The 23,889-nt window shown below is 56.8% G+C and overlaps 1 protein-coding gene across 3 annotated transcripts in view; it reads left to right on the top strand.

Moving 5' to 3' along the window:
- MYO9B (myosin IXB) overlaps positions 1-23,889 on the top strand; it is an 83,756-nt gene that overhangs the window by 56,928 nt on the left and 2,939 nt on the right. Inside the window, exons 7-32 of one of the 3 annotated variants that reach the window (XM_032465330.1) lie at positions 225-429; positions 1,137-1,215; positions 2,271-2,360; positions 3,668-3,781; positions 5,154-5,193; positions 6,259-6,381; positions 7,275-7,355; positions 9,174-9,284; positions 10,543-10,665; positions 11,676-11,825; positions 11,910-12,076; positions 12,788-13,810; positions 14,517-14,589; positions 14,763-14,884; positions 16,417-16,550; positions 16,801-16,991; positions 18,375-18,473; positions 18,590-18,763; positions 18,867-18,908; positions 19,117-19,228; positions 20,079-20,152; positions 20,663-20,855; positions 20,981-21,109; positions 21,352-21,457; positions 21,736-21,867; positions 23,330-23,453. In XM_032465330.1, coding sequence (XP_032321221.1) covers positions 225-429; positions 1,137-1,215; positions 2,271-2,360; positions 3,668-3,781; positions 5,154-5,193; positions 6,259-6,381; positions 7,275-7,355; positions 9,174-9,284; positions 10,543-10,665; positions 11,676-11,825; positions 11,910-12,076; positions 12,788-13,810; positions 14,517-14,589; positions 14,763-14,884; positions 16,417-16,550; positions 16,801-16,991; positions 18,375-18,473; positions 18,590-18,763; positions 18,867-18,908; positions 19,117-19,228; positions 20,079-20,152; positions 20,663-20,855; positions 20,981-21,109; positions 21,352-21,457; positions 21,736-21,867; positions 23,330-23,453 — 4,011 coding nt within the window. Of the gene's footprint in view, positions 1-224; positions 430-1,133; positions 1,216-2,270; positions 2,361-3,667; positions 3,782-5,153; positions 5,194-6,258; positions 6,382-7,274; positions 7,356-9,173; positions 9,285-10,542; positions 10,666-11,675; positions 11,826-11,909; positions 12,077-12,787; positions 13,811-14,516; positions 14,590-14,762; positions 14,885-16,416; positions 16,551-16,800; positions 16,992-18,374; positions 18,474-18,589; positions 18,764-18,866; positions 18,909-19,116; positions 19,229-20,078; positions 20,153-20,662; positions 20,856-20,980; positions 21,110-21,351; positions 21,458-21,735; positions 21,868-23,329; positions 23,454-23,889 lie in introns of all 3 variants that reach the window. The other 2 variants (XM_032465331.1, XM_032465332.1) reach the window with 2 other exon arrangements.

The raw sequence follows: 23,889 nt of genomic DNA, 5'->3' as shown, positions 1-23,889 counted from the left end.
CACTTGCTCCGTCCCTCTTCTTGATCGGTTTTGCTGGCCGAGGTTCCAGGGCGCTCAGACCCAGCGTCAAACCTCGGGCTCTACTGTCCAGGGCCTCACAGGCAGGAACTGCCTCTCTCTCGTTGAGATGGGCCCCGCCCCACTGCCAGCCCTTCCTCCCGTGCTGGCCCCTGGGGCCTCGGCCAGCACTGGCAAATGACTACCCGCGAACGTTCCCCCTCCAGGACTTCCGGGAGAAGAACATGGACTACATGCGGCCGGACATTGTGGCCCTCCTGCGGGGCAGCGACAGCTCCTACGTGCGGGAGCTCATCGGCATGGACCCGGTAGCCGTGTTCCGCTGGGCGGTGCTCCGGGCCGCCATCCAGGCCATGGCTGTGCTCCGGGAGGCTGGGCGCCTTCGGGCTGAGAGGGCTGAGAAGGCTGCAGGTAGGAGGGGTCCCCACTCATGTCACTGTCGAGAGGGGGACGCTCATAGTCCTTTTTTTTTTTTTTTTTTTTTTTTGTCTTTTTTTTTGTTAGTGGAGGTATTAGGGATTGAATGCAGGACCTCAAGCATGCTAAGCACATGCTCTACCACTGAGCTATACCCCCAACCCCTGCTCATAGTCCATTTTAAAGTGTAAATTTTCGTGGCATTTACCATGTTCCCAACGTTGTACTACTAGCACCTCTATCTAGCTCCCAAATTCTTTTCTCATGCCAACGGGAAATTTTGTAGCAGGGTGTATAATTTAACCTCCTTGTCATCACAAGGCATCAAGGTGTGTATCATAATTTTTCTGTAAGGACAGCCTGAGACCCAGAAGGGCTGAGTGGCTCTCTCGGGGTGACTCAGCTCCAGATACCAGCCACAGCCAGCGTTCCGTTTTAGGAAAGGTGTCGATTAAAAGGAAGACCAAAAGGTTAAAGCCTTTCTGAGTAGAAAATAGATGCGGTACTGTTTTGGGGGGGAATGGAATGCTTCTTGGTTCCCTGTTCTGCCCAGGTTTAAGTGTCAGGCTTTTTTTTTTTTTTTTTTTTTTAACGGATTTAAGTCAGGATCACAGTCTCCATGGAAAAGTTCCAAAGCCCTTCAGGCCCCAGGTGACCCCACCACCACCCAACAAACTCCATACACTCTGTGTCCCCAGCAGGTCTGGGCAGCTCTGGTGCCCGAAGTCACCTGGGAGAGCTGCACAGAGGAGCCAGCACCCCGTCAGAAAAACTATACCGGTGAGCGAGCCCTTGATTTGTCCCATCCTTAGCCGGTAGACAGCAGCATTGTTTAAAACAGCGCCAGAAATCCGACACTCTGAAACGCAGGTCGAGGTTGACCTGAATAAGGAACCCAGAGGCCACTTGAACCAGAAAGACTCAGAAGTAATGGCATCTGGTTGCTGCGTTTCTGCGCACAGAGGCAGGCCTCGTGCATCATCCGCTCTGGGGAGGTGTGGGCAGCTCAGTTTACAAAGGATCCTTTTCATGACTGGTCATGACCATTGGCGGGTGGGGCCAAAGGGCTGTGGTCTCTTAAATTAAGAGTATTTCCTCCCTTAGCCTGACCGGGGTGTCCCGAAAGCAGATTTGCTAAGTTACTTCACTCTCAGTCAGAAACACAGACTCATCATTGCACGTGAGATGACACTGGGTGTCTTTTGACCACCTAGCAAAGACCAGGGGTCCTCCATGTACCCCAGTTAGTACTGAGTGTAAAAGTGAGTGGGCCTGTGCTTCCAGGAAGGTGGGGCGGAAAAAGCCACACTGGACAGTCACCTGAGGCCATGACAAAGCCAGAGGAGGGAAGCCTCTGGCAGCCTGAGGGAGCCAGGCAGGCTGCATTGAGAAGGGGCCAGTTGGGCCAGACAAAGCAGGCAGGGTGTGCAAAAGCCCTGGGGCAGCTGAGTCCCCAACTTCTTCCTCAAGACTCACGGATTCCCAAGGAGCAAGTCACTAAATTTTCAGACCCGAAAGAGTCATTTTATTTTTGAGTACTTTGTAATAAAAACTGCTCCAAGAGATTCATAAAGGCACATGTGTGGAGGTAGAACTAGCACCTCGGTAAGCGACCATGCGCCATTTGTCTGAAAGCGCAATGTCATTTTCCTGCTTTTAAAAAGGTGCGCTTTTAAATCAGCCAAAAGGAGAGAAGAGGAAAAACAAAAACAAAAAACCACTTTCCCCTATTTGAAAGTGGCCCCTGACCGACCTGGTCTCCCTAGGGCCTGGCCCCTGGGGCTGCGAGTCCCACCCCAAGAGCGCATTTAGTTTATACAGATTCTCCCTTTCAGCTGTTCAATGCTAGATTTCTCATTTGACGGCTCTGAGGAGTTCGATATTAACGCTTTTGAGGACATCATTGCTTTCTATGAAAGCAAGAAGTAAGTAGAAACAAGGGCCTTCGAACCTGAGACCAGGGAGGCATGCCAAGAGGAGCTATTGTCCTGAGGTGCTCAGCTCAGCATCCAGAGCCAAAAGAGAGGGCATCGACACGCTGGGGGCCACTCTCGCCAGATTTGGCCTGGTCAGGGGGGTGTGGGCTGAAGCCATGGGCCTTGGTGGGTGCTCTGGCTGCTGCACTGACCGCTCAAGGGGCAGAGGTGAAATGTGACCCCTCTGTTGTCTTTGCTCTGTGCCTCCCTGGAGGGCAAGGGAGCAGAGGTAAGTGCAGCCATCCGGACCCAGGGCATGGTGCATGGAACACAGACAAGGGGCTGCTGATCGGGGTCTTCCCAGGCCAACTGCCCGGAGCTTAAACATGTATTTAAAATAACTGAAATGAGGAATTAAAAAAGATAAAAGCAAAAAACAAAAAACCTTCCGGCTCATCCTGTAGTCATTGCTACCTCATTTCCAGAAGTACTTACTGTCCAAAACATTTATGATCTAGACATTTTTCACGACCGTCCATTTTTCAGAGCATTCCGTTTTCTCAAAGCCATTCTTATTCTCACACCCAAGATGTATGCTCAGCCCCGAACTCATGGAGATCAAATGAAATAAAGCTGATAAGGTTGAATTCAACTAAGGTTTCTCACCCTCGGCCCTCTGCGGGGTCACTCTGGTGGGATGTCCTGTGCATTGTAGGGAACTGAGCAGCATCCCTGGCCCTCTCCCAGCAGGTGCTAGTAGCGCCCCCTCTCCCAGTTGGGACAACCAAGCATCCCCTGGGGGAGGTGGCAGGGGAAGGGCCAGCATCGCCCCATTCGATAACCCCTGTGTGAATTCCAATTCATTCCTCCCAAGGCATTTCTTAGAGGCTGACATGTGGCCACAGAAATGCCAAGAGAAACTGAAGTGCTGCCTCCCACAGAGACCTCCCGATCTTCTGTTTTCAGTAGCCCCTTGATGCTTTTTTACGGTCTGCAAACGGCTGTTAAACATGAAGCCTTTTCCAACAATCCGAGATGCCATGTTGCAATCTCTGTTTAGCTCAAAGTGGCCTAGCCACACTTCGCACCCCACTACAGAGGAGGAAGGAGCCTTCTGGATGTGGGCAGCCACTCCTGTCCGAACCTCCCTTCTTTGTGGAGGAGGGAGTGGCAGCAGCGTGCAGGCTCCGGGCTGCATGTTTTGGCTCCAGTGGCCTAGGGACGGTCCCGACTGCGCCAGGGACCCCCAGGTGGCGGGCCGCTGCTCTAACTCAGTCTTCTCTCTGTCACTGCACCCCCCTCCCCACACCCCCCAGCGATTTGCATGACCAAATCATCAAGACCATCAAAGGATTGCCCTGGCAGGGTGAGGATCCCCGTAGGCTTCTCCAGTCCCTCAGTCGGCTCCAGAAACCCCGCACCTTCATCCAGTGAGTCCCCCCAGGCTGCGGGCACCCCCTTCTCCCACAAGTGCAACGACTGCCTCCCCGCTCCCTGTTCCTGTAACGCTGAATCAGCCGCTTTAAATGCTGTGCTGCTTTGTGGTTCCGTTCTCACGCCAGGCGCCGCTAAGTGGTCCTCGTAATCCTCCCGCCCCTGTGTCTGCGCTGTGACCCATATCCTTGCCAGCTCCCCATTGCCCAGCATAGCTTCACAGGAACACTCCTCCCATGAAGCATCTGATTTTCTGCCCCCAAAACGTGCAGAGCAAGGCTTGCTTCCCCTCCCACCCCCACCACCTTTGCCACTGCAAGTTTACACAGCAGCCGTCAGTAGCAGGGTGTGCAATTTTGCGGCCCGTGACCCTGCATCGTGGGCATGACGTGGTAGTAAGGGCCAGAAACCACGCAGATAGGGTTTGGACCTCCCGCTAACTCACTGCGTGACCTGAGTGCTCTGAGCATTTGGCCCGTGTCTACAAAGCAGGAGTGATGATTTTCATACCAGGCAGGCGGCCACACAGGGCTCAGGCCGGCCGAGAGTGAAGCTCGTGCCTGCAGTGGGGCCCGTTTGCAAAGTCATTTTTATTATGCCTTATTCCACCCCACGGGGTTTAAGATGAAACCTGACACACAAAGAACTCCCGGCTGAGCGTCTCGCAGGTCTGTGGGGCACCATTTCCTCAGCGGGTCTTTAAAACAGGCCAAGCTGCAGCTTTTTATAAAACCTTTCTCTTCCCACAAGATTCCTAAAGTGTCTGAGAATATGGGGGTCGTCCCCCCTCCCTTGGCCAGAAGATCAGCTTTCATTTTTAACCTTCCACTAGTTCAAGTCCAGAAGGCACCCCTATCCAGGCCCCATCTCAGATCTCTAGGAGGTAGACCCTTGCCCTGCTTCGGGGGGGTCTAGAAGGGTTGCTGTGGGCCTGCTTGGCGTTTGCCAACATACAGCAAATAGAGCTGGGACACCCGTAGGCGTCAGGGCCACGCGGGAGCCCTCGAAGCCCCGTTTGGGGCATCCCACCATCCCTTTGTGATTTCCGTCAGCTCTCCCAGAGCGGCCCTGCGCAGATGCACGCTGTGCCCTGTTAGCAGCCAGCCCCCACGCCAGGTGCTCCTGCCACCCCGGGGCAGCCGCTGGCCCAGCAAGGCCACTGCGCACAGTCACAGGAGCACCCCCTACACGCACAGGGAGCCCACCAGGTCCTTGGCAAGGCGGCGGCCTCGTTGCACTTGTGCCCCTAGAGTCCCTACTCTCTCTCTTCTGGCTCCATCTAACCCGCAAGGCGTGGCTTGCTGAACTAACCCAGATCCAGACTGCGTGTCCCTTGTGTTCACAAAACCGTTTTTAATATTTTGACAGGAAAAGTAAAGGTATCAAACAAAAGCAGATCATTCCAAAGGTAAACACGCGCGTCACCGTCTAACACTGCCTTGCGGGCACCTGGCTCAAGTCTTTTTTTTTTTTTAACCCTTTTGGAAAACGGGTGGGGGGGAGGCTTTTAACTTCTCTGGCTTCTTTTGTTCCTTCTCTTTCTCACCATCTCCCCCTTCCTCTCTTAAAAAAATGTGTCTCCTATTGAAATGATTTGGAAGTCTCTTTGGGTTTCCTAGAAAGCAGGGCTGTGATGGGGAACTTGGCACAAGTGGTGTGTAGTGGGGAGCTCCCAGGAGAAACCTGAGACAGGGTTGAGGGGAGGTGGGCTCAGCCTGATTCCCCACGGAGCCCAGGAGTGTTAACTGCACCACAGAGCTTATCTTGTCAAGAGGCAATGGGACCCTGTCATACCCCTACATAGGAGATCTTTAGCTGCGAACCACCTCCAGAGGGCGGGATGGGATGCAGCACCTTCTGGGCATCCAGGGAGAGGTGGCCCTTCAGCCAGGGTGGTTCTGCCAGAAAGGGGACAGCTGGGCATCACTGGCAGCCAAGACCCCAGCTGCCAGCCTTGGGTCAAGTGCACCCAGACACTGGCTAGTCTCCATGTACAGCGTGCAGACGGATTATAAAGTTAGCAAAAGCGTAAGGGCAACCCCTCCGTCTGGCCAACAGATGAGACAGCCCTAGTCCCGCTCATCAGCGATAGTAAGGGTTGGCGCATGTGGGAGGATGGGCCGGATGAGTGCATGTGGAAACACGGGGCTCTTGGCACCCCTTGAGCTGTGTGGAATGAAGGCAGCACTCTGTAGCTCTTGGCTTCTGGGCACTCAGACCACAAGAGGCTGTAATCAGCCCTCCTGGAAGCAGCACCATCCACAGGTCACAGCCCAGGCTCAGTCCTCCAGTTACCCTGGCTGCCCCCCAGACCCACCTGCCCCTACCTCCTCTCTGACAGCACAGTCCCAAGACTGATCCTAAGAGCTGCCACCGCGGGGGGCCTTGTCCTGGCTCTGGGGATGTCTGCAATGTCTCCCGGTGCCCTCTGGGGCTTTGGGAGGGCAGGCCAGACCCTGAGTGTCTGTTCTAGAACCTGCTGGACTCCAAATCCCTGAAGCTCATCATCAGTATGACCCTGCACGACCGCACCACTAAGTCCCTGCTGCACCTGCACAAGAAGAAGAAACCACCCAGCATCAGCGCCCAGTTCCAGGTAGGCGGTCCAGCAGGGGCAGGAGGCGGCACTTAACCCAGCCTGACGCTCGCGTGGCTCAGCCAAAACAAACCCAGCACCGGGGTTCCTGACCTTGGCACTGCTTGACATTTGGGGTTGGGTTATCCTCCATGGTGGGGGCCTTCCTATGTGTTGTGGGGTGTTGAACAGCATCCCTGGCCTTCACCTACGAGATGCCAGTAGCATTCTCCAGTGGTGACAACCAAAAAGTCTCCAGACATTGCCAAATGCCCCTGGGGGAACAGAATCGCCCTTGGTTGAGAACCACCATGTTAAAAGAAACTCGAGTTAAGCATGTGAGTTAATGTGACCACTGAACTGTGTCCTTAGGTCGTATTTCCCCTTTTACCCTGGTTGCCAGGAAGCTCAGGGACACTTTTTTCCTACTTTTTCAGGGGGGGTCCGATGGCTGCTGATCCTCACCATTTTTTCTTTTTTGTTCTTTCCCATTTTCCTCAATCTGCGTCTTCTGTTTCCACTTCAGCTTTTTTGTCATTACCTCATGTAGGAACTCCCACAGATCCTTTTTGGAAACAGCAGGCCAAAGACCAAAATCATTGATTCTGTGGCCCCTTCTGAGGCTGACACATGTTTTAAGTCCCTAGAAAGAATTTATCTGGTTCCACCACCTTCTCCTCACCTTTCACTTAAAACAGAAAGGAGAGCTGGGTGACCTGGGAGGATGGCAGCTCTCAGCCACAGGGACCCTGGGGTGACACAGCCTCTGGTCGGAAGGTCCAGTTGCAACCTCCCATGTCCCACATCGACATAGACGCCCCCACCGCCGATGCAGGCGGATGACCTGGGTCCCCTCCCACTGAGGGGTGTGCCCCTGGGGGTCCCAGCTCAGCACCTTCCCTCTCTTTCCCCAGACATCCCTTAATAAGCTCCTGGAGGCACTGGGGAAGGCGGAGCCCTTCTTCATCCGCTGCATCCGCTCCAACGCTGAGAAGGTGAGAGGCTCCCACATCTCCTGAGGGGTGAACACCAAGCTGGGATCTGGTGACTTAGTGCTGGGTGTTCCTGTGTGTCTTAGTGCAAAGGGGGGAGGGTTGGTCAGGAGAGTCCTCAAGGAGCCAAGTATTCACACAGGTTTCGGGAACTAAACATCTGTTGCCAGCTAGGAGTGGAGGAGGGTCAATAGGAGGCAGCAAGGGTGGCCTGGTGACCAGCCAAGGGCAGGGACATCATCTGGAACATGGAGAGGCCCCAGAGAAAGTTTGCTCAAGGAAGAGCAGGTTGGGGATGCTCTTTAGATACATCTCAGAAGCAGCCAGTGCAGAGAGAGGACTGGAAGGAAGAGGCTGACATCGGGCAACAAGAGCACAGAGCCTGCTGCTCATCCTTAAGTTTCTGGAAAGACTCATGGACCCCCAGTGGGGGGCCCCAGCGCCTCTCAGCCCTTACTGCCAGGCTTGCTTCACCCCAGGGGTCCACCAGCCATTCCATCTCCTCCGGGACTTTGTTGGGGGCCATTTGGAATCTGGGCTCCCTCCTGGGCAAAAGTGGATCTCTGGGCACGAGCCTCCTGGAGACGCTGTTCACTCACGCTCTGTCTCTACTCTTCCTGTTTCCCTGGCTTGTCCCTGCTCCCAGGACACACTGCTAACATGCCAAGCCCGGCTCGTCCCTGCCAGGTTCATGGCTTCCGTCCTCCCGGGTGAGGACCTGGACTTGTGCTATCTCCTCCTCTCCCTTCCCGTTCCTGGTCCCCCCAGCGGTGTCTCAGAGAAGGTGTCTGTCATCCCGCACCTTCCTCCCACAGCAGAATCAGGCCCCCTTCTCCCGTTAGGATTCTTACTTCAGCTTTGGGCAGCTCAGGAACACTCCATCGACACCTGCTTTGAGCAGGGGCCACGCCTGCAGATCGTTCTTTGCTCTGGGGAGGCTGTCCTATGCTTTTTAGAGTATCGAGTAGCATCCTTGGTCTCCAAGAGCCCACCAGATGCCAGAAGCATCCCACCCCGCCCCATCGTGACAACCCTCCCCTCATGCCATTCCCTCCCCTCCATCCACTTAAAATAACAGCTGCCAGTGTGGAGTCCAGGCTCCTGAGCTCTGGAGTCGAAGCCTTGAGTCAGCCTCATTTCAGCCCCTCCTCCCCCTTGCCCCTACGCCTCCAGCAGCAAGCATCTCCCTGCGTCCCTGCCCACCCCTCAGCTTCCCCTTCCCTCTTCTGGGCATTCACTTGGCTGCTCCCCACCCTCCTCCCCTTGCCAGCCTCTCCTCAGCCCTCAGATCTAGTCCAGGGTCCCCTCTCCTGTGACCCCCTCCCACGGCGGCCTGGTAGTATGTTCTCTCTGCTGAATCCCTAGTACTTACTCTGATAACCTGGTGCAGAGCGTGAGTTCAGCACAGGTTTGGGTCGGAGCCTTTAGAAGATAAGTCTTTGCAGCATATTATCCTAAGTTAGGTAGTAGGAAGTGGCATCTGTCTTCTGGGCACCAGGGAATAGAGCAGATCAGACACCAAGTTTTCTTGAAGAGATTAATGCCTTAGGCATGACTGCTGAGTGGCCCCACCTTTCTTCCAAAAAGAATGTCTGGAGCAAGGGGAAAAAAAACAGATCCTCCAGGTGCCCATGGCTGCCATGCTGGCGACCCATGCTGGGATGTTCCCAGAGAAGCCCGGGGCCCCCGTGTGTGCCCTGACTGCCTCCATACCTGGAATCCCAAGGGACCGCAGTCACTTGGGAATCAGTACCTCCCGCCAGGGCTCCCCATCCCCAGCCACCTGCAGGCATCTGCCCTGATCGTTCAATCCTGTTTCAGAAAGAGCTGTGCTTCAATGACGAGCTGGTGCTGCAGCAGCTGCGCTACACAGGCATGCTGGAGACCGTGCGGATCCGGAGGTCGGGCTACAGTGCCAAGTACACGTTCCAGGTAGGATGCACTCATGCACACTCATGGCTGCTCGGGATGCTGACCACCTCCAGAGAGAGCACCTCTCTGGAGCATGAGCCCAGCAGGTTACTTTCCGCCAGGGTTTCTCCATCCTGGCACTGTTGGCGTTTGCACCAGATCATTCTTTCTCATGGTGGGGGGCCTGATTCCTCTTAAGACGTGTGTGACACCAAGCAGGGAAGAGGGAACTGCACAAGCCAATCCCTGTGCCTCTCTGCCCTTTATCGCACATCTTCTTTAGTAGACGCTTTTATACCCAGCTCTTTTATTCTACCAACCAGTAGCAGGGGGGCCCTGGTTCCTATTTTCCCAGTGTGGAAACTGAGGCCCAAGGAGGTGATGACCTCAGAGATGGCTCCCTGGGCTTTCTAGAAACACAGAGGACCATTCATAACCTCAAATTGGTAAAGACCAAATTACAGCAGTTACCGTTGACACTTGAGACTGGGTCATTCTCTGTGGTGAGGGCCGCCCTACACACCATGGGGTGTTGAGCAGCATCCCCAGCCTCCACCCACAAGATGCCAGGGACACTGTTTCCCCGAGTTATGACAACCCAAGATGTCTCCACGTATCACCAAACGTCCCCAGGGATCAGCACGGCCCAGGTCAAGAACCCCTGGCTTGTGCCAGGAGCTGGCCCCAGCCGTGTGGTGCTCAAGTGAGCACTGGGCCTGAACCCAGAGGTGGCAGCACCTGGTCCCCATTCAGGCTTTACCCACATGGCCTCAGGGCCATGGCTTCATTGTGGCATGCTTCCCTTTTCTCATCCCCAGAATGGAAATACCACCTTTCTGATCCTGTGTAAATAGGAAAAGCAAATGACCGAAAAGGGGGAAATACTGGTCTATTTCACTAATGTTTGGCTCTTAAAAATCTGCATAATTCTTTACTTAAAAATGGCGTGCCTCCAGCTGTGGTTCAGCCCTCCGACAGTTCACAGCCCCTGGCCCCCAAGAGCATCTCCATCTCCTGGCTGCACCCCAGCAACACCAGCACCCAGCAGGCCCTCGATGGTCACTCCCTGACTGACTAAAAGATCTAGAACTCTGTGTCTGCGACAGTCTTTCTTAAGCTTTAGACTGTTTCAGAAAGTCCAGGATTTGTCAGTACCATTCCCAGCAAACGAAGTTTTGGCTTTAGAAACAGCTTGACCAGGGAGTTGCTTGAGCCCCGTCTCCTTGTTGGTGGCAGAAACACTCACTCGGATTCTCCTTTCTCGGCCAAAATCACCCAGGATTTCACAGAGCAGTTCCAGGTGCTGCTGCCCAAGAACGCCCAGCCCTGCAGGGAGGTCATCTCTGCCCTGCTGGAGAAGATGGACATAGACAAGAGGAGCTACCAGATCGGCAAGACCAAGGTCAGCACTCGGGCCCCTCAGGGTGGCTGCCAACTTGGACCCCACCTTCCACTGCACCCATGGCCCAAGCCACTCGCTGAAAAATAAGTGGTTCTGCTGGGGAATTGCCTTTCCTGGGGCATGTTCTTTCTTCCTGGAAGGCAGAGGAGCACACCTGAGGTGTGAGGGGCTCGGGCATCAGGCCTATTTCTCGTTTTCTCGCATGTAGAAGGGACGATCACACCATAGCACGGGGTGTTCAGGGGCCAGTCAGTAACCATTGCAGTCTTTGGAGCTCCGCACCAGGGCTTTACCTGATAGGAAAAGTCCCCTCACAGCCCCTCAACAAGTTAATCATGAGTTACCATGTGACCTAGCAATTCCACGCCTAGGTATCGCCCCAAAAGAACTTTGAAAACAGGTGCAAACATGTACATTCATAGCGGCACTAGTCACAATTGCCAAAAGGTAGAAACCACCCACGTATCCGTCAGCAGATGACGGATAAACAAAATGTGGGCCATTCACATGATGGAACATTACTCAGCCCTGATACATGTTTATGTGGATGAACCTTGAAAACATTACGCTGAGTGAAAGAAGCCATACCCAAAGGGCACCTAGTGTGTGATCCCATCTAAATGAAATGTCCAGAGCGGGGAAATCCATAGAGACAGAAAGCAGATTAGGGGTTGCCAGGGGTTGGGAGATGGGGATTAGGAAGTGACTGCTAGTAGATTCAGAGTTTCCCTTGGAGTGATGGAAACGTACCAGAGCTAGGTAGAGGTAATGGTTTCACAATGTTGTGACTGCACTAAATGCCACTGAATTGTTCACTTTAAACGGTTAATTTTAGGTTATGGGAATTATATCTAAATATATATATATTTAAAAAAAAAAAAAAAAAGCTCCCCTTGGTCAGGCCAGTCAGCACGCCAGCTTGGCCTCACTCGCGCCCAGGGCGGGCTGGGCAGACCTCCTGAGTACAGGGGTCCTGGGGCCATGCTGACCTGCCTGCACGCTGCCACCAGGTTTTCCTGAAGGAGACAGAGCGGCAGGCCCTGCAGGAGACACTGCACCGGGAGGTAGTGCGCAAGATCCTGCTCCTGCAGAGCTGGTTCCGGATGGTGCTGGAGCGCAGGCACTTCCTGCAGATGAGGCGGGCAGCTGTCACCATCCAGGTACAGGGAGGGCCCCAAGGGGCCAGGGCTGGAGGTGGCTAGGGTCACACGTGCCCGGCCCCTGAATGCCCGCTCCACTCTCAGGCCTGCTGGCGGTCCTACCGCGTCCGCCGGGCACTGGAGAGGACGCAGGCGGCAGTGTACCTCCAGGCCGCGTGGAGGGGCTACCAGCAGCGAGTAGCCTACCGGCGCCAGAGACAGAGCATCATCCGCCTGCAGAGCCTCTGCCGGGGTCACCTGCAGCGCAAGAGGTGAGCAGAACAGGGCTGAACTCCCTGCCCCCCAGAACACTGCCCCCACCTGAGAGCTGCCCGAGATACCATCCAGCCAGTGGAGCTGTCAGGATGTCACTCTGGACGCAGGGAGGCTGAGCATGGGCCAGGCAGACATCTCACCATCTGGGTGCATGGGACCCTAGAAAGACGATCAGGGCCAGTAGGCGGCACCTACTGCCAAAACCCCAAGTCGCCATCGGTGTCACTCAGTCTTTGCCAGGGACATTACCACCCCCTGCCGCCCCACTACACCTGCCCACCCTGGGCCAGTTGGTGGAGCACCTGGATTCAGAGCTGGAGGACTCTGGCCAATGGGACCAGCCCTCAGCGGGCTCCCCTCACCCCACACTCACACATGAAGCTCAGGCAACCACCATACAAGGAACTCCAAAGGAATTCAGGGGTTTCTTAACAGATCCCTCCCACAACAGACCCAATAAACCAGCCCGGCAGAGGTGGCTCTGACAACAGGAGGCCCCTCCCTGTATCCCCCAGCCCTGGCTGAGGAGGTGTCGCCTTTCCAGAAGCATCTCTGAGGGCTGGGGTCTCGCCTCTTGGCAGAGGTGGAGCCTTTCCTCACCCCCGCCCCCCGCAGATGGCACAGGGGTCCCCAACACCCTAGGTGGATTCTGGCGGAGGCGCGCACTTTTGTTCCTGAACCCACCCCTTCTGCTTTCCTTATGCCAGCTTCAGCCAGATGGTGGCGGAGAAGCAGAAGGCTGCAGAGAAGGAGAGGGAGACCCAGCAAGCCGCAGCGAGGGAGAAGACCGCCGAGGCCGGGCTGGGCCAGGCAGTCAGGCAGGAGCCCGCGCAGGGCCCAGAACTGTCGGAGGACCGTGAGCCGGTGGCGCAGGGCCCAGAACTGTCAGAGGACCGCGAGCCGGTGGCGCAGGGCCCAGAAATGTCGGAGGACCGCAAGCCGGTGGTTCCGGAGCCCGAGGCATGGCCCAGCGATGGGACCCTGGGGGAGAGCTTCCAATCCGAGAAGATCCCGAGCCCGGAGAAGGAGGCCCCAAGCTCGGAGAAGGAGGTCCCGAGCCCAGAGAAGCTGCTTCCACCCCAGAGGAGCGCAGCCGAAAGTCACGAGAAAGTGCCCAGCAGCCGGGAAAAGCGCGAGTCGAGGCGTCAGAGGGGGCTGGAGCACGTTAAGCTCCAGAACAAACACATCCAGTCCTACAAGGAAGAGCACGCCCTCCGAGAACCTTCCAGGAGGGCTGCCCCAGAGCACGAGGAAAGCCACCCAGAAAACAGAAAGGAGAGCAGAGAAGATGAAACCCCTCCAGAAGCAGGGACGGAGACCGAGATCGCTTCTCCTAAAAAGCAGCCCACAGGGCCCCCACAAGCCATGCCAGGCAGCCAGGTCTTGGAGGAAGCCCAGGGCAGGAGCCCCGGGCCCGGCCACCTGGAACGGCCCACCAGCCTGGCTCTGGACAGCAGGGTCAGCATGCTGGTCCCCAGTGCCACCCCAGAGACTCCCAAGGACAAAGGCAAGCTGGGGGTCAGCCCGAGAGCCCAGGACAGGCCTGAGAGCCCTGGAGGTGCCACCCAGATCCAGCGGTACCGAGACTCAGATGCCGAGCGGCTGGCCAACGCTGTGGAGCTGTGGCGGGGCAAGAAACTGATGACCGCTGGCCCTAGCGCCATGCTGAGCCAGTCCCTGGACCTCAGTGAGCGGCACCGGGCCATCGGGCCTGCCCTCACACCCACAGAGTAAGCCCCGCACGCGACTTTGTCTGAGGGCTGGGGTGGGCGGACAGGTTGCAGGGACGCACAGCCAAAGACTGGCAGCAGGACCAGGGCAGCACCGTGCATCCCGTAAGCACCTAAGTAGCTCGGTGCCTGAGAGCTGACCACAGGTGTGCAGGAGCCCCAAAGAAGGAAGACAGGAGGTGGGGTAGGGGGAGGTTTTGGGGAAGGTGAGGCCAAAACAAGCCCTGTTCACACAAAAAGCCTCCAGCCTGGTGGGAGGTGGGCCCTCAGGTTGAGGCCCTCCCCTCCCCAGCCTGCCTGGGCCTCAGTTTCCTCATCAGTAAGTTGGGGTGACAGCACTCACCCAGGTTGAAGTAGCAGCTCTCGACACACTTTGCCTAAGCCCTAGTTAGCTAAATATCAGTGACTCTGAATCCCTAGCCCCTTATCTGTCCCAGGGGCCTGCTTGTCCAAAGGAAAGAAGAATTGGAAAAGATGCAGGCCTTCTGCTAGGGCAGGCTTTCTCAGCCTCAGCACGGCAGACCCGCGGGGCCGGCTTATCCTCTGTGGTAGAGGCCGTCCTGGGCTCTGTGGGGTGCAGAGCAGCATCCCTGATTTCCTCCCACCAGATGCCCATAGCACCTCCCTCCCCCAAGTGCAGTCCCGACAACCCAAAATGTCTCCTACCACCCTCATCAGTAAAAGCCACATTTCTGTGATCTCGCAGGGAGAGGCGCATTTCCTTATCCACGAGTGACGTCTCCAAGCTCCTCCAGTCCCCATCCCAGACCAAGACTCAGGTAAACGTTCAGGCTGCAGCGCTCACCCCTGAAGGTCCAAGTCCACTTCCGCCTCCACTGCCCTGGTGCCACCAGAAGGGAACAGTGGATAGAATACACAGTGGCACCGGGACCCCCGCTTTCCCTCTAGTGAGGCCACCTGCCCTTGCTCACCCAGCCCTGCTCTCCTACAGCCTTCAGCCGAAACCGTGGACGGGGAGCCAGGCACCAAGAAGCCAGCCATCCAGAAGAAGAAGTCAGGCGATGCATCCTCCGGCCCAGATGCAGGGCTGTCCCCAGTCTCTGCTGACTCTAAGTAGGTGTGGGCTTTGTGGTTGGGCTTGGGCCTCCAGAGGACACCCAGGGTGTCCAGGTCCTCCAGTCCCAGAACAGTCTGATCTCCTAAGCCAGTGGCATTTACCAAGCTCAGTCGGGCAGGCGTTTGCTCAACAGTTCCGTGAAGAGAAACCCAGAGCCCGGGTTGTGGCCGCATCAGGGTGAAATGATTCCCACTGAAGCCTTGAGACAGCCTGGGTCACCTCCTCTCAGTCCACAGACCTGGGAACCCCTCCTGGGTCCTTACGTAGCAAAATCTGTGCCAAGGCTCTGTCCCCAGAAAGCCCCTGCCAAAGTGCTCTGGACGGTTCACAGAGCAGAGAGGTGAGGCCATGGGACAGGGGAGCTGTGACTCAAACATGGGACAGCAGCCTGAGGAATGTGATGAACAGGCTGTGGTGAGAGGCAAACGAGGTGGCTTCAAACAATATAGATTGACTCTCACAGTTCTGGAGGCCAGCGGTGTGAGATCAAGGTATAGGCAGGGCCGTGTCTCCCTCTAGAGGCTCTTGGAGGTTCCAGGTGTTCCTTGGCATGTGGCCACATCCTCCCAGTCTCAGCCTCTGTCTTCACATGGCGTTCTTCTCTCCTCTGTGTCTTCTCTTTTTCTGTCTCTTATAAAGATACTTGTCATTGGACTTAGAGCCCATCCAGGATGATTGAGAATCTTGAGATCCTTCACTCAGTGTCTTAGTCCATTCAAGCTGCTGTAACACAATACCACCGACTGAACTAGAGGCTGGAAGTCCAAGATCAAGTTGCCAGCAGATGAGGTGTCTGGTTCATAGACACCTTCTTGCTGTGTCCTCACATGGTGGAAGGGGCGAGAGAACTCTCTGGGGTCTCTTTTTATAAGGGCACCAATCCCATCCCTGGGGGCTCCACCCCCATGACCTAATCACCTCCCCAAAGCCCCACATCCTGATACCATCACGTTGGGGGTTAGGCTTCAGCATACCAATTTGGGGCAGACACACACATTCAGTCCGTAGCATTTAGTCATATCTCCAAAGACCCTTTTCCCAAATAAGATCACGCTCATAGGCCCTGAGGCTCAACACAGACATCTCTTCTGGGGGACCACCATGCACCCCACTACATACCCAGTATCCACAGCACACGATTTGGTGTTTATTCTTCCTGGGTTTTTTCCCCTAACCTTGTGCCCATAAAAACATCTCGCGGGGAGCGGGGTGGCGGGTATAGCTTAGTGGTAGAGCACATGCTCGATGTGCATGAAGGTCCTGGGTTCAATCCCCAGTTCCTCTGTTAAGGGGGGAAAACTTTGGGGGGGGCAGGGAGTAATTTTTTTAGATATATGAGAATGGGGTTCTGCCTGACATCTGCCCAGCCTCTTGCCCCTTCATGTGACTCCAGCTCCACCTTCTTTGCAGTAGCACCCTATCCCGATAACCAACAAAGGGGCCATTTCTCTTTACAGTAAGTTGACCCTTCCTTTGGCCTCACGTCTGCTTTCATTTCCTGAGGCTTAAGGCTTACTTTCTCCTACAGATCCACATTTAAGAGACTTTTCCTGCATAAGAACAAGGATAAGAAATACAGCCTGGAGGGCGCAGAGGAGATGGAGAACACAGCACCTGCGCACGTCGTGCTGGAAGCCACCACCATGAAGAAGAACCTAGAAGGTGGGTCGCCCGCAGCCTCAGGGACAGACAGCAGAGCCACCGGGGCCCCTGAGGACCATCCCCAGATGCAGCCTTAAGTCAGTAGCTGTGGGCCCAGCCCCAGTCACAGGCTTCAGGGCTAGTCCCCACCCCCAGAGGTACTTTCTGGCCACTGATCTCTATGTGTGGCGGGGCCCAGCCCACGCCCCAGAGGCCAACCCACATCCTCCCCAGGAACCAGCTCTTACCAGCCTCTCCTTCCCCCCAACAGCCCCCTCCGGCTACCAGCACCGCCACACCTTGGGCGAGAAGCACACCAAGGAGCCAGGAGGCAAAGGGAAGAAGAACCGAAACCTCAAGATCGGTAAAATCACGGTGTCAGAGAAGTGGCGGGAGTCGGTGTTCCGCCAGATCACCAACGCCAACGAGCTCAAGTACCTCGACGAGTTCCTGCTCAACAAGGTGGGCCGCCCGGGCCGGGCCTGGGTGCTGGGGGGGCAGGGCTCAGGCAGAGCAGCCCCGAGGCCCTCCCAGAGGGCCATCACAACCTGGCAGGGCTTTCCCAACCGTCACACCAAAATCCTTACCTGGCGGGAACAGAAAGTCCAGGTCCACAGTTGGCACATGTGGCAAGTTCTGGGAATATCGAGATGCTGGTTCCTAAGTTTGGCATCAGCTGGCTTTCTGCAAAACCCGGCCAGGGTTCATGATCACTTGTAGCCGACATTAATCTTGCTTGGTGAGGATACTTCTATTTCACTGCAGAATGTGTGTCTTATCACGGGGGCTGCACAGAACATGTGAGACTGTCCCAGCCGAAGTTGGGACTTGCCCCATCGGACTTGTCTAGCGCATGCCAACAAGTCACACGTGGGTTGGGCGCCCAGCAGACGCATTTTTTAGAGGTTTTTGCTTTATTTATTTTAACTTTTTTTATTGTTCTTTTTTTTTTTTGAATGGAGGTACACTGGGGATGGGGATTGAACCCAGGACCTCGTGCATGCTAAGCACACACTCTACCACTGAGCTACACTCTCCTCGCAGCAGAAGCATTTTATCCGGCGGTTCCTTCCCAGGAAGTTTGAGTTGTGCTGTTGAACGCACTCAGTGTGCCGTCTCTCAGCACCCCTCTGGGCGGCTGCTCACTTTCTCCACAGTGAGGAAACACTGGCATCCAGAATAACCCTCCCAGCAGGGCGCCGGACACACCCGCCTGCCCCCAGGCTGCCCCTCAGCCATGGCTGACCCAAAACAAATTCTTTTATTTAGAATACACTTTTACAGGATACATTCTGTTCAAGGCAGTGATGGAGCACTTAACTGCAGCTGTGGCCTGCACTCAGGGTATTCGCAGTCCTGGCGGCAGGCAGCCCCACAGCAAACAGAGCGGCATTTGAGAGCTTCAGAGGGGGACAGTGGCAGGCTGACAGGGACAGTAAGGGTTAGGACACCCTTCAGAGGGTAGAAATGTGACGAAATGATCAGGCCATTTGAGGCAGCCCCAGTCCTGGGGTGCAGCCAGGTGTCGAGCACCTGTGAGGGACAGCAGGAAGGGCCCCAGTTAAACCAGTGGTTCTCAACGATGGGTGAGCCTGCCCCCAGGGGACACTTGGCAACATCTGCAGACTTTTTGGAGCGCCACCAGCATCTGGTGTGTGGAGGTCAGGGGTGCTGCTCAGCACCCACAGTAAGTGACGCAGAGAGACCAGGGTTGGCAAGGGAGCCCAAATGTTTCCCTGAAGGCCCAGGACAGCCAGGGAGGGACTCGGGACAGGGCAGAGCGGTGACCACCCAGATGCCCAGCCCAAGGCAATATGGGGTCAGCGCCTCTCCCTCCCTTTCCAGATAAACGACCTGCGTTCCCAGAAGTCTGCCATCGAGAGCTTGTTCATCGAAGCCACCGAGAAGTTCAGGAGCAACCTCAAGACCATGTACTCCGTCCCTGTACGTGGAGCCCCCAGCCACAGGGAGGGTCTCCACGGCGACCCCCATGCCCTCCCCTGGGCACCTCCCCCGCGCTTCTGTCTGTCCCTTGGGGGTCACACCCTGCCTTCCTACAGAATGGGAAGATCCATGTCGGCTACAAGGACCTGATGGAGAACTACCAGATCGTCGTGAGCAACCTGGCGGCCGAGCGCGGTGAGAAGGACCCCAACCTGGTCCTCAACCTCTTCCAGTCGCTGCTGGACGAGTTCACCCGCGGGCACACCAAGAACGACTTCGAGCCTCCCAAGGTAGGTGTTGCCACTCCAGGCAAGGGTCCTAGCACCAGGGCGTTGCTGGGGTGGGGGCGTTCCTAGGGGCCCGCACAGACCTGGCGTTTTTGCTCCCTCACAGCAGAGCAAAGCGCAGAAGAAGAAACGAAAGCAGGAACGCGCTGTGAGTATGTGTGCGCACATGTGTGTGCACACAGGTATGAGCGTGTGTGTGTGTGTGTGCACGTGCATGTGGGTGAGCGTGTTTTCCTGCCCAGCCTGTCATGAGTGAGTGGCCCCTGGTCCTGAGATGCCGCAGGCCCTGAGTGGCCCCTGGGCCACCCCACTGGGGGTCCACCTTCCCCACTTGGCTCCCTCCTCCACTGCTCCAGGTCCAGCAGCACAACGGGCATGTGTTCGCCAGCTACCAGGTGAGCATCCCGCAGTCGTGCGAGCAGTGTCTCTCCTACATCTGGCTCATGGACAAGGCCCTGCTGTGCAGTGGTGAGTGCCCCTCCCCGACCCCTGATCACCCACCATGCCCCCGATCTCCCCACCCCCCGAGCCTTCAGCAACGCCTCCACTCCCTACTGTGACTTCTGATCTTCCACCAAACCTAACCCACCATGCCCCCAACTCCCCACTGCACTCTCTGATCCCTCCTACCCCCAGCCCTGACTCCCACCCCACACTCCCTGACCCCCCACCATGTCCCCAGCTCCTCATCATGCACTGGGGCCTTCACCCCAGCTAAGGGCAGATCTTTCCAGAATACTGCCCTACTCACTCAAATCTCGCACAGTCATCTTGGGGCAGGGCTGGGTTTTCAACTAACCCTGAGGCCCTCACCCAACTCTGCAGCCTCCGTTCTACACGCATCCCTGGGAAGGTCACCCTGTGTCCTACGTCCCAGCCTTTGTTCACACTGCTCCTGCAACCTGAACTGCCGGCCCCTGCCCCATGTGCCAGGCAAGGCCAGTCAGTCCCCACAGGGACCTCAAGAGGCAGGTGCAGCCCATGATGACCCAACTGGCCCACAGTCAGGCAGCCAGGAGGTGGCCAAACTCAGATGGGAACCAGCAGCCCCCAGAGGCCCAGGCTGGGTCAAGCAGGCCTCTGGCCCATCTGTTTTCCTGCCAGGACTAGTCAGGGCTGACTCTTTTTTTTATCAGGCCAGAGTAACCTCCTCTCCCCTTGGCGGGCTGTGAGGAGCAGCCCGCCATGTCACATCCATCATAACTACCCAGGCAGTTGTCACTGTCCTGAGACAGAGGGACAGGCAGCCACTGGAACCTGGGGTCCCTGATGTGCTGCTGGTGACCACCCTCTTCCCCTCTCAACCGTGATTTCCTAGTGTGCAAGATGACCTGCCACAAGAAGTGTGTGCACAAGATTCAGACCTACTGCTCTTACACAAGTGGGAAGAAGGTGAGCCCGCTGAGGCTAGGAACTTTCCAGAACCCCTGGGGGAGGCCATTCTGAGAGACTTGGAAGAGAGTGTGCTGGGTACAAAGCCAAAGCTAGGTGTCAGGTGGGAACAGGGAGCTGGCAGGAGGGACTGGTCCCGCAGCAGAGCATACCCCCATCCTGTCAGAGCTCTAAGAGGCCCCCCAGGGCAGGGGCCAGGCTTGTGTGTGCACCTCAGACCCTGGCCCTGCTCCTCCCTCCTCCAAGTGGAGGGAAGCCCCCCAACCCTGCACATCAGGGAAGTGGGGTTCTGAGTGCACAGGCTGCAGCATGAGCCGGGTTTCGCTGCTCCAAGGGAGCTGTGGGTCTTCACGTAGGGACCCACTGCCAGTGGCCATCAAGCAACCTCCACAGCTTGGCACCCCTGGCAGCTGTGCCAGAGAGGGACAGAGGCCACAGAGGAGGCCTGGGGGGTGACAGGGAGGACAGCCAGCCCAGGCCTGACCCCTACCTGGATCCCCGTCATTGCAGATCGAGCCAGGCACTGAGCCAGGCCACTTTGGCGTCTGCGTGGATAGCCTGACCAGCGACAAAGTCTCGGTGCCCATCGTGCTGGAGAAGCTCCTAGAACACGTGGAGATGCACGGCTTGTACACTGAGGGCCTCTACCGCAAGTCAGGGGCCGCCAACCGCACGAGGGAGCTCCGGCAGGCGCTGCAGACGGGTGGGTGCTGTGGGACATAGGGGCTGTGAACGGGTAGGTGCAAAGGGCCAGTGGACACCGCGTAGGGCTCAAAGCTCAGCCCTCCTGCCTTCACTGTGCTCACTGGGCCCCCGCCCTCCCGACAGACCCCACAGCAGTCAAACTGGAGAACTTTCCCATCCACGCTATCACCGGGGTGCTCAAGCAGTGGCTGCGGGAGCTGCCCGAGCCCCTCATGACCTTTGCCCAGTACGGAGACTTCCTCCGCGCTGTTGGTGAGTCCCACAGCTGTGGCAAGGGTGGCGTGAGGCAGCGGTTGGGGATCAGAGCCTCATGCATTTGCTGTGGCCAGTCGGGGAGGAGGGATCCTGGTCACAGCTGAGAAATTGAGCCCCGGGCTGGGGCCAGGACCCCTCTGTGGCCTTGCATTCTTGCCCCACACCATGGGAGGTTCCTCAGTGTCCTGAGGCCCGTCGAGGTGGGGCCTGCGGGGAGCTGACACCCTGGGCCCTCCTAGAGCTGCCAGAGAAGCAGGAGCAGCTGGCCGCCATCTACGCTGTCCTGGAGCACCTGCCAGAGGCCAACCATAACTCCCTGGAACGGCTCATCTTCCACCTGGTCAAGCAAGTGCCTGCCCCGCTGCTGCCTACTCTCTGTGGGGGGCTGGCGTCCCAGAGGGAGCCCCACCACCACATTCTCTAGGCTGGTGTTCTCTGGTGGCTCCACACCAGGGCATGAGTCCGTTTTGGGGGGGTTCCAGGAGGGGGCCCCAGCTTCTTTGTGGCACCTCTCCGTCCTGCAGAAGCGAGCATTTCTTACCTCCCGGCTACAGTAACCCCTGGGCTCTGGACTCTGGTCTTGGGGCTCCCTTTTCACCCCCTGACTAACACCTGCTGCACAGGGTGGCCCTGCTCGAGGACGTGAACCGCATGTCACCCAGTGCACTAGCCATCATCTTCGCACCCTGCCTCCTGCGCTGCCCTGACAACTCGGACCCCCTGACCAGCATGAAGGACGTCCTCAAGATCACCACGTGAGTACCAGGACCAGTGGGCCCCCCGCCCCCACCATGTGCTCAGGGCAGCCCCGCCAGGGACCCCACAACTAAACAGGAGAGCCTGCTCCAGAATCCTAGGACGGCTTAGCCTCAGTAGTGTGTCAGTGTGCCTGCAGACAAAAGTCTGGAAGAACAAACCAGGTCACAACGGCCCGAGCAGGTGTCCTGAGCACTGGGGTCCTAAGTGGACTTCATTTGGTCTCTCTAGTTTTCTTTTCTAATGAGCATCGTGACTTTTGTACTAAAACAGAACTTCTAGCAAAGTCCAGAGTCCCAGCGGCAAGCGGGACTCTTCTGACAGATGAGGGACAAGAGGCAGCCCAGCCTTATGGCCGCATCGTGGGGCACACGCACCCAGACCCAGGTGGAGACATGTCAGCATCTCTCCTCAGGCAGCAAGAATGTTACTTCCCAGTTCTTTTGAGGGTGAGGAGCAGACAGTGAAGCCAGCAGCCAACAGAAGCAATTGTCTCAAGGTGCTTTTTCCCCGTAAACGATCTTCAAAAGTTCTTCAAAAGAACTGAGGAGGAGGTCATCAGACATCAGTCACTAAGGCGGCATTGTTCAGGCTGCGATTTATAAAAATAAAACGTGTCGCCCTAGGTGGTTTCACGAGGGAAACACGGGAAGGCCTGAGAGCTATGCCTGACAACAGGACAGCAAGCCATGTACCCCAGACCATGCCCTTCGAGATTCACAAACAGCAGCTGTCAGGCAGAAAGGAGAGGAGCCCAGTGTGGCCCCCACACTACCTGGGAAGCGAGGTGGTGGGGACAGATTTGCTTCCAGTCTCTTCCAGTACTTCTTTGGTCCTTTTTTTCTTATGTGGTCATATGAAACCTGAACCAGACGGCCTCTCCATCCAGGCTGAGTCCGTCCTGTCCCACTACACCCTCCCCACCCCGGACTGACCATTCCTGGTTGAGTCCCACTCCTGGCTGGGTCCTCCTGGGTACTGACCACTCCAGGCTGAGTCTTCCCCAGTACTGACTACTCAGGCTGGCCCTGACCACTGAGCAGGTGTGCCTGGGTCCCAGCACACTTCCAGAGCCCTTGGGGCCAGCTGCCTGCAGCCCCTGGGACAAATCTCCCAGCCTCCCAGCACCTTGTACTGTGTGAGGTGGGGCAAGCCCCACCCTGCAGGGCTCCTGAGGGGTCAGTTCACTGTGATCCATGGTACTGTGCTTCCTCCTTCAAACAAGGAGGCTTGTTATTAAGAGAGGGACTCAGGCGCAGAGAGGTGGAGTGAACTGCACGAGGTCACACAGTGAGTGAGCTGGGGCTGCAGTGGGAGCCACCGCCTTGTCCGTAGCCCTGCCTGGTCTCTGGGTCTCTTGGCTCAGCCATCAAGCCCCAGTCTTTGGCCAGCACCTCCCTAGGCGCCAGGCCCCCCACGTGGGCCCTCCCCGGGGCAGTAGCTGAGTCGCCTTCTCCACAGGTGCGTAGAGATGCTCATCAAAGAACAGATGAGGAAGTACAAGGTGAAGATGGAGGAGATCAACCAGCTGGAGGCTGCTGAGAGCATCGCCTTCCGAAGGCTCTCTCTCCTGCGACAAAACGCTGTGAGCAACGCAGGGCGGGGCATCGGTGGGAGTGGCCAGTGGGCGGGGCTTGGGTGTTGGGCGTGGTCTCGCTTCTCCGCCCAGTGCATACTCCCAGCACACGCTTGGCCACAGGCAGCCTGAACTGGGGCCGATTCCTCACCTTGGGCAAATGACCACCGTCCTAGTTCGCCTGAGGCCAGCTGCCCCTCTCAGGAGTGGGGGGTCTGTCACCCACTTGGTGGTGGTTCTGGCCATCCTCCAGCCACGTCCCTTGCTGACTTGGGTCCCGCCCACAAGGAAATGTTCCCACACCAGAAGAGGCCTCACACTTGGGGGTGGAGGCATAAGGAGCCAGTCCTGGGCTCCTGTAGGAGGACCCTGTCCTTGTCCCTGCAATCAGATGTGGCTCTGTGCCCATGACTAGTGCCTATGTCCTGGTCATGGCCCTGTGGTC

The sequence above is a fragment of the Camelus ferus genome, chromosome 22 (genome assembly GCF_009834535.1).
Source record: "Camelus ferus isolate YT-003-E chromosome 22, BCGSAC_Cfer_1.0, whole genome shotgun sequence".
Lineage (NCBI taxonomy): Eukaryota > Metazoa > Chordata > Mammalia > Artiodactyla > Camelidae > Camelus > Camelus ferus.
Note: the sequence above shows the minus strand (reverse complement) of the source record. Positions and strands in the feature narration are given on the sequence as shown.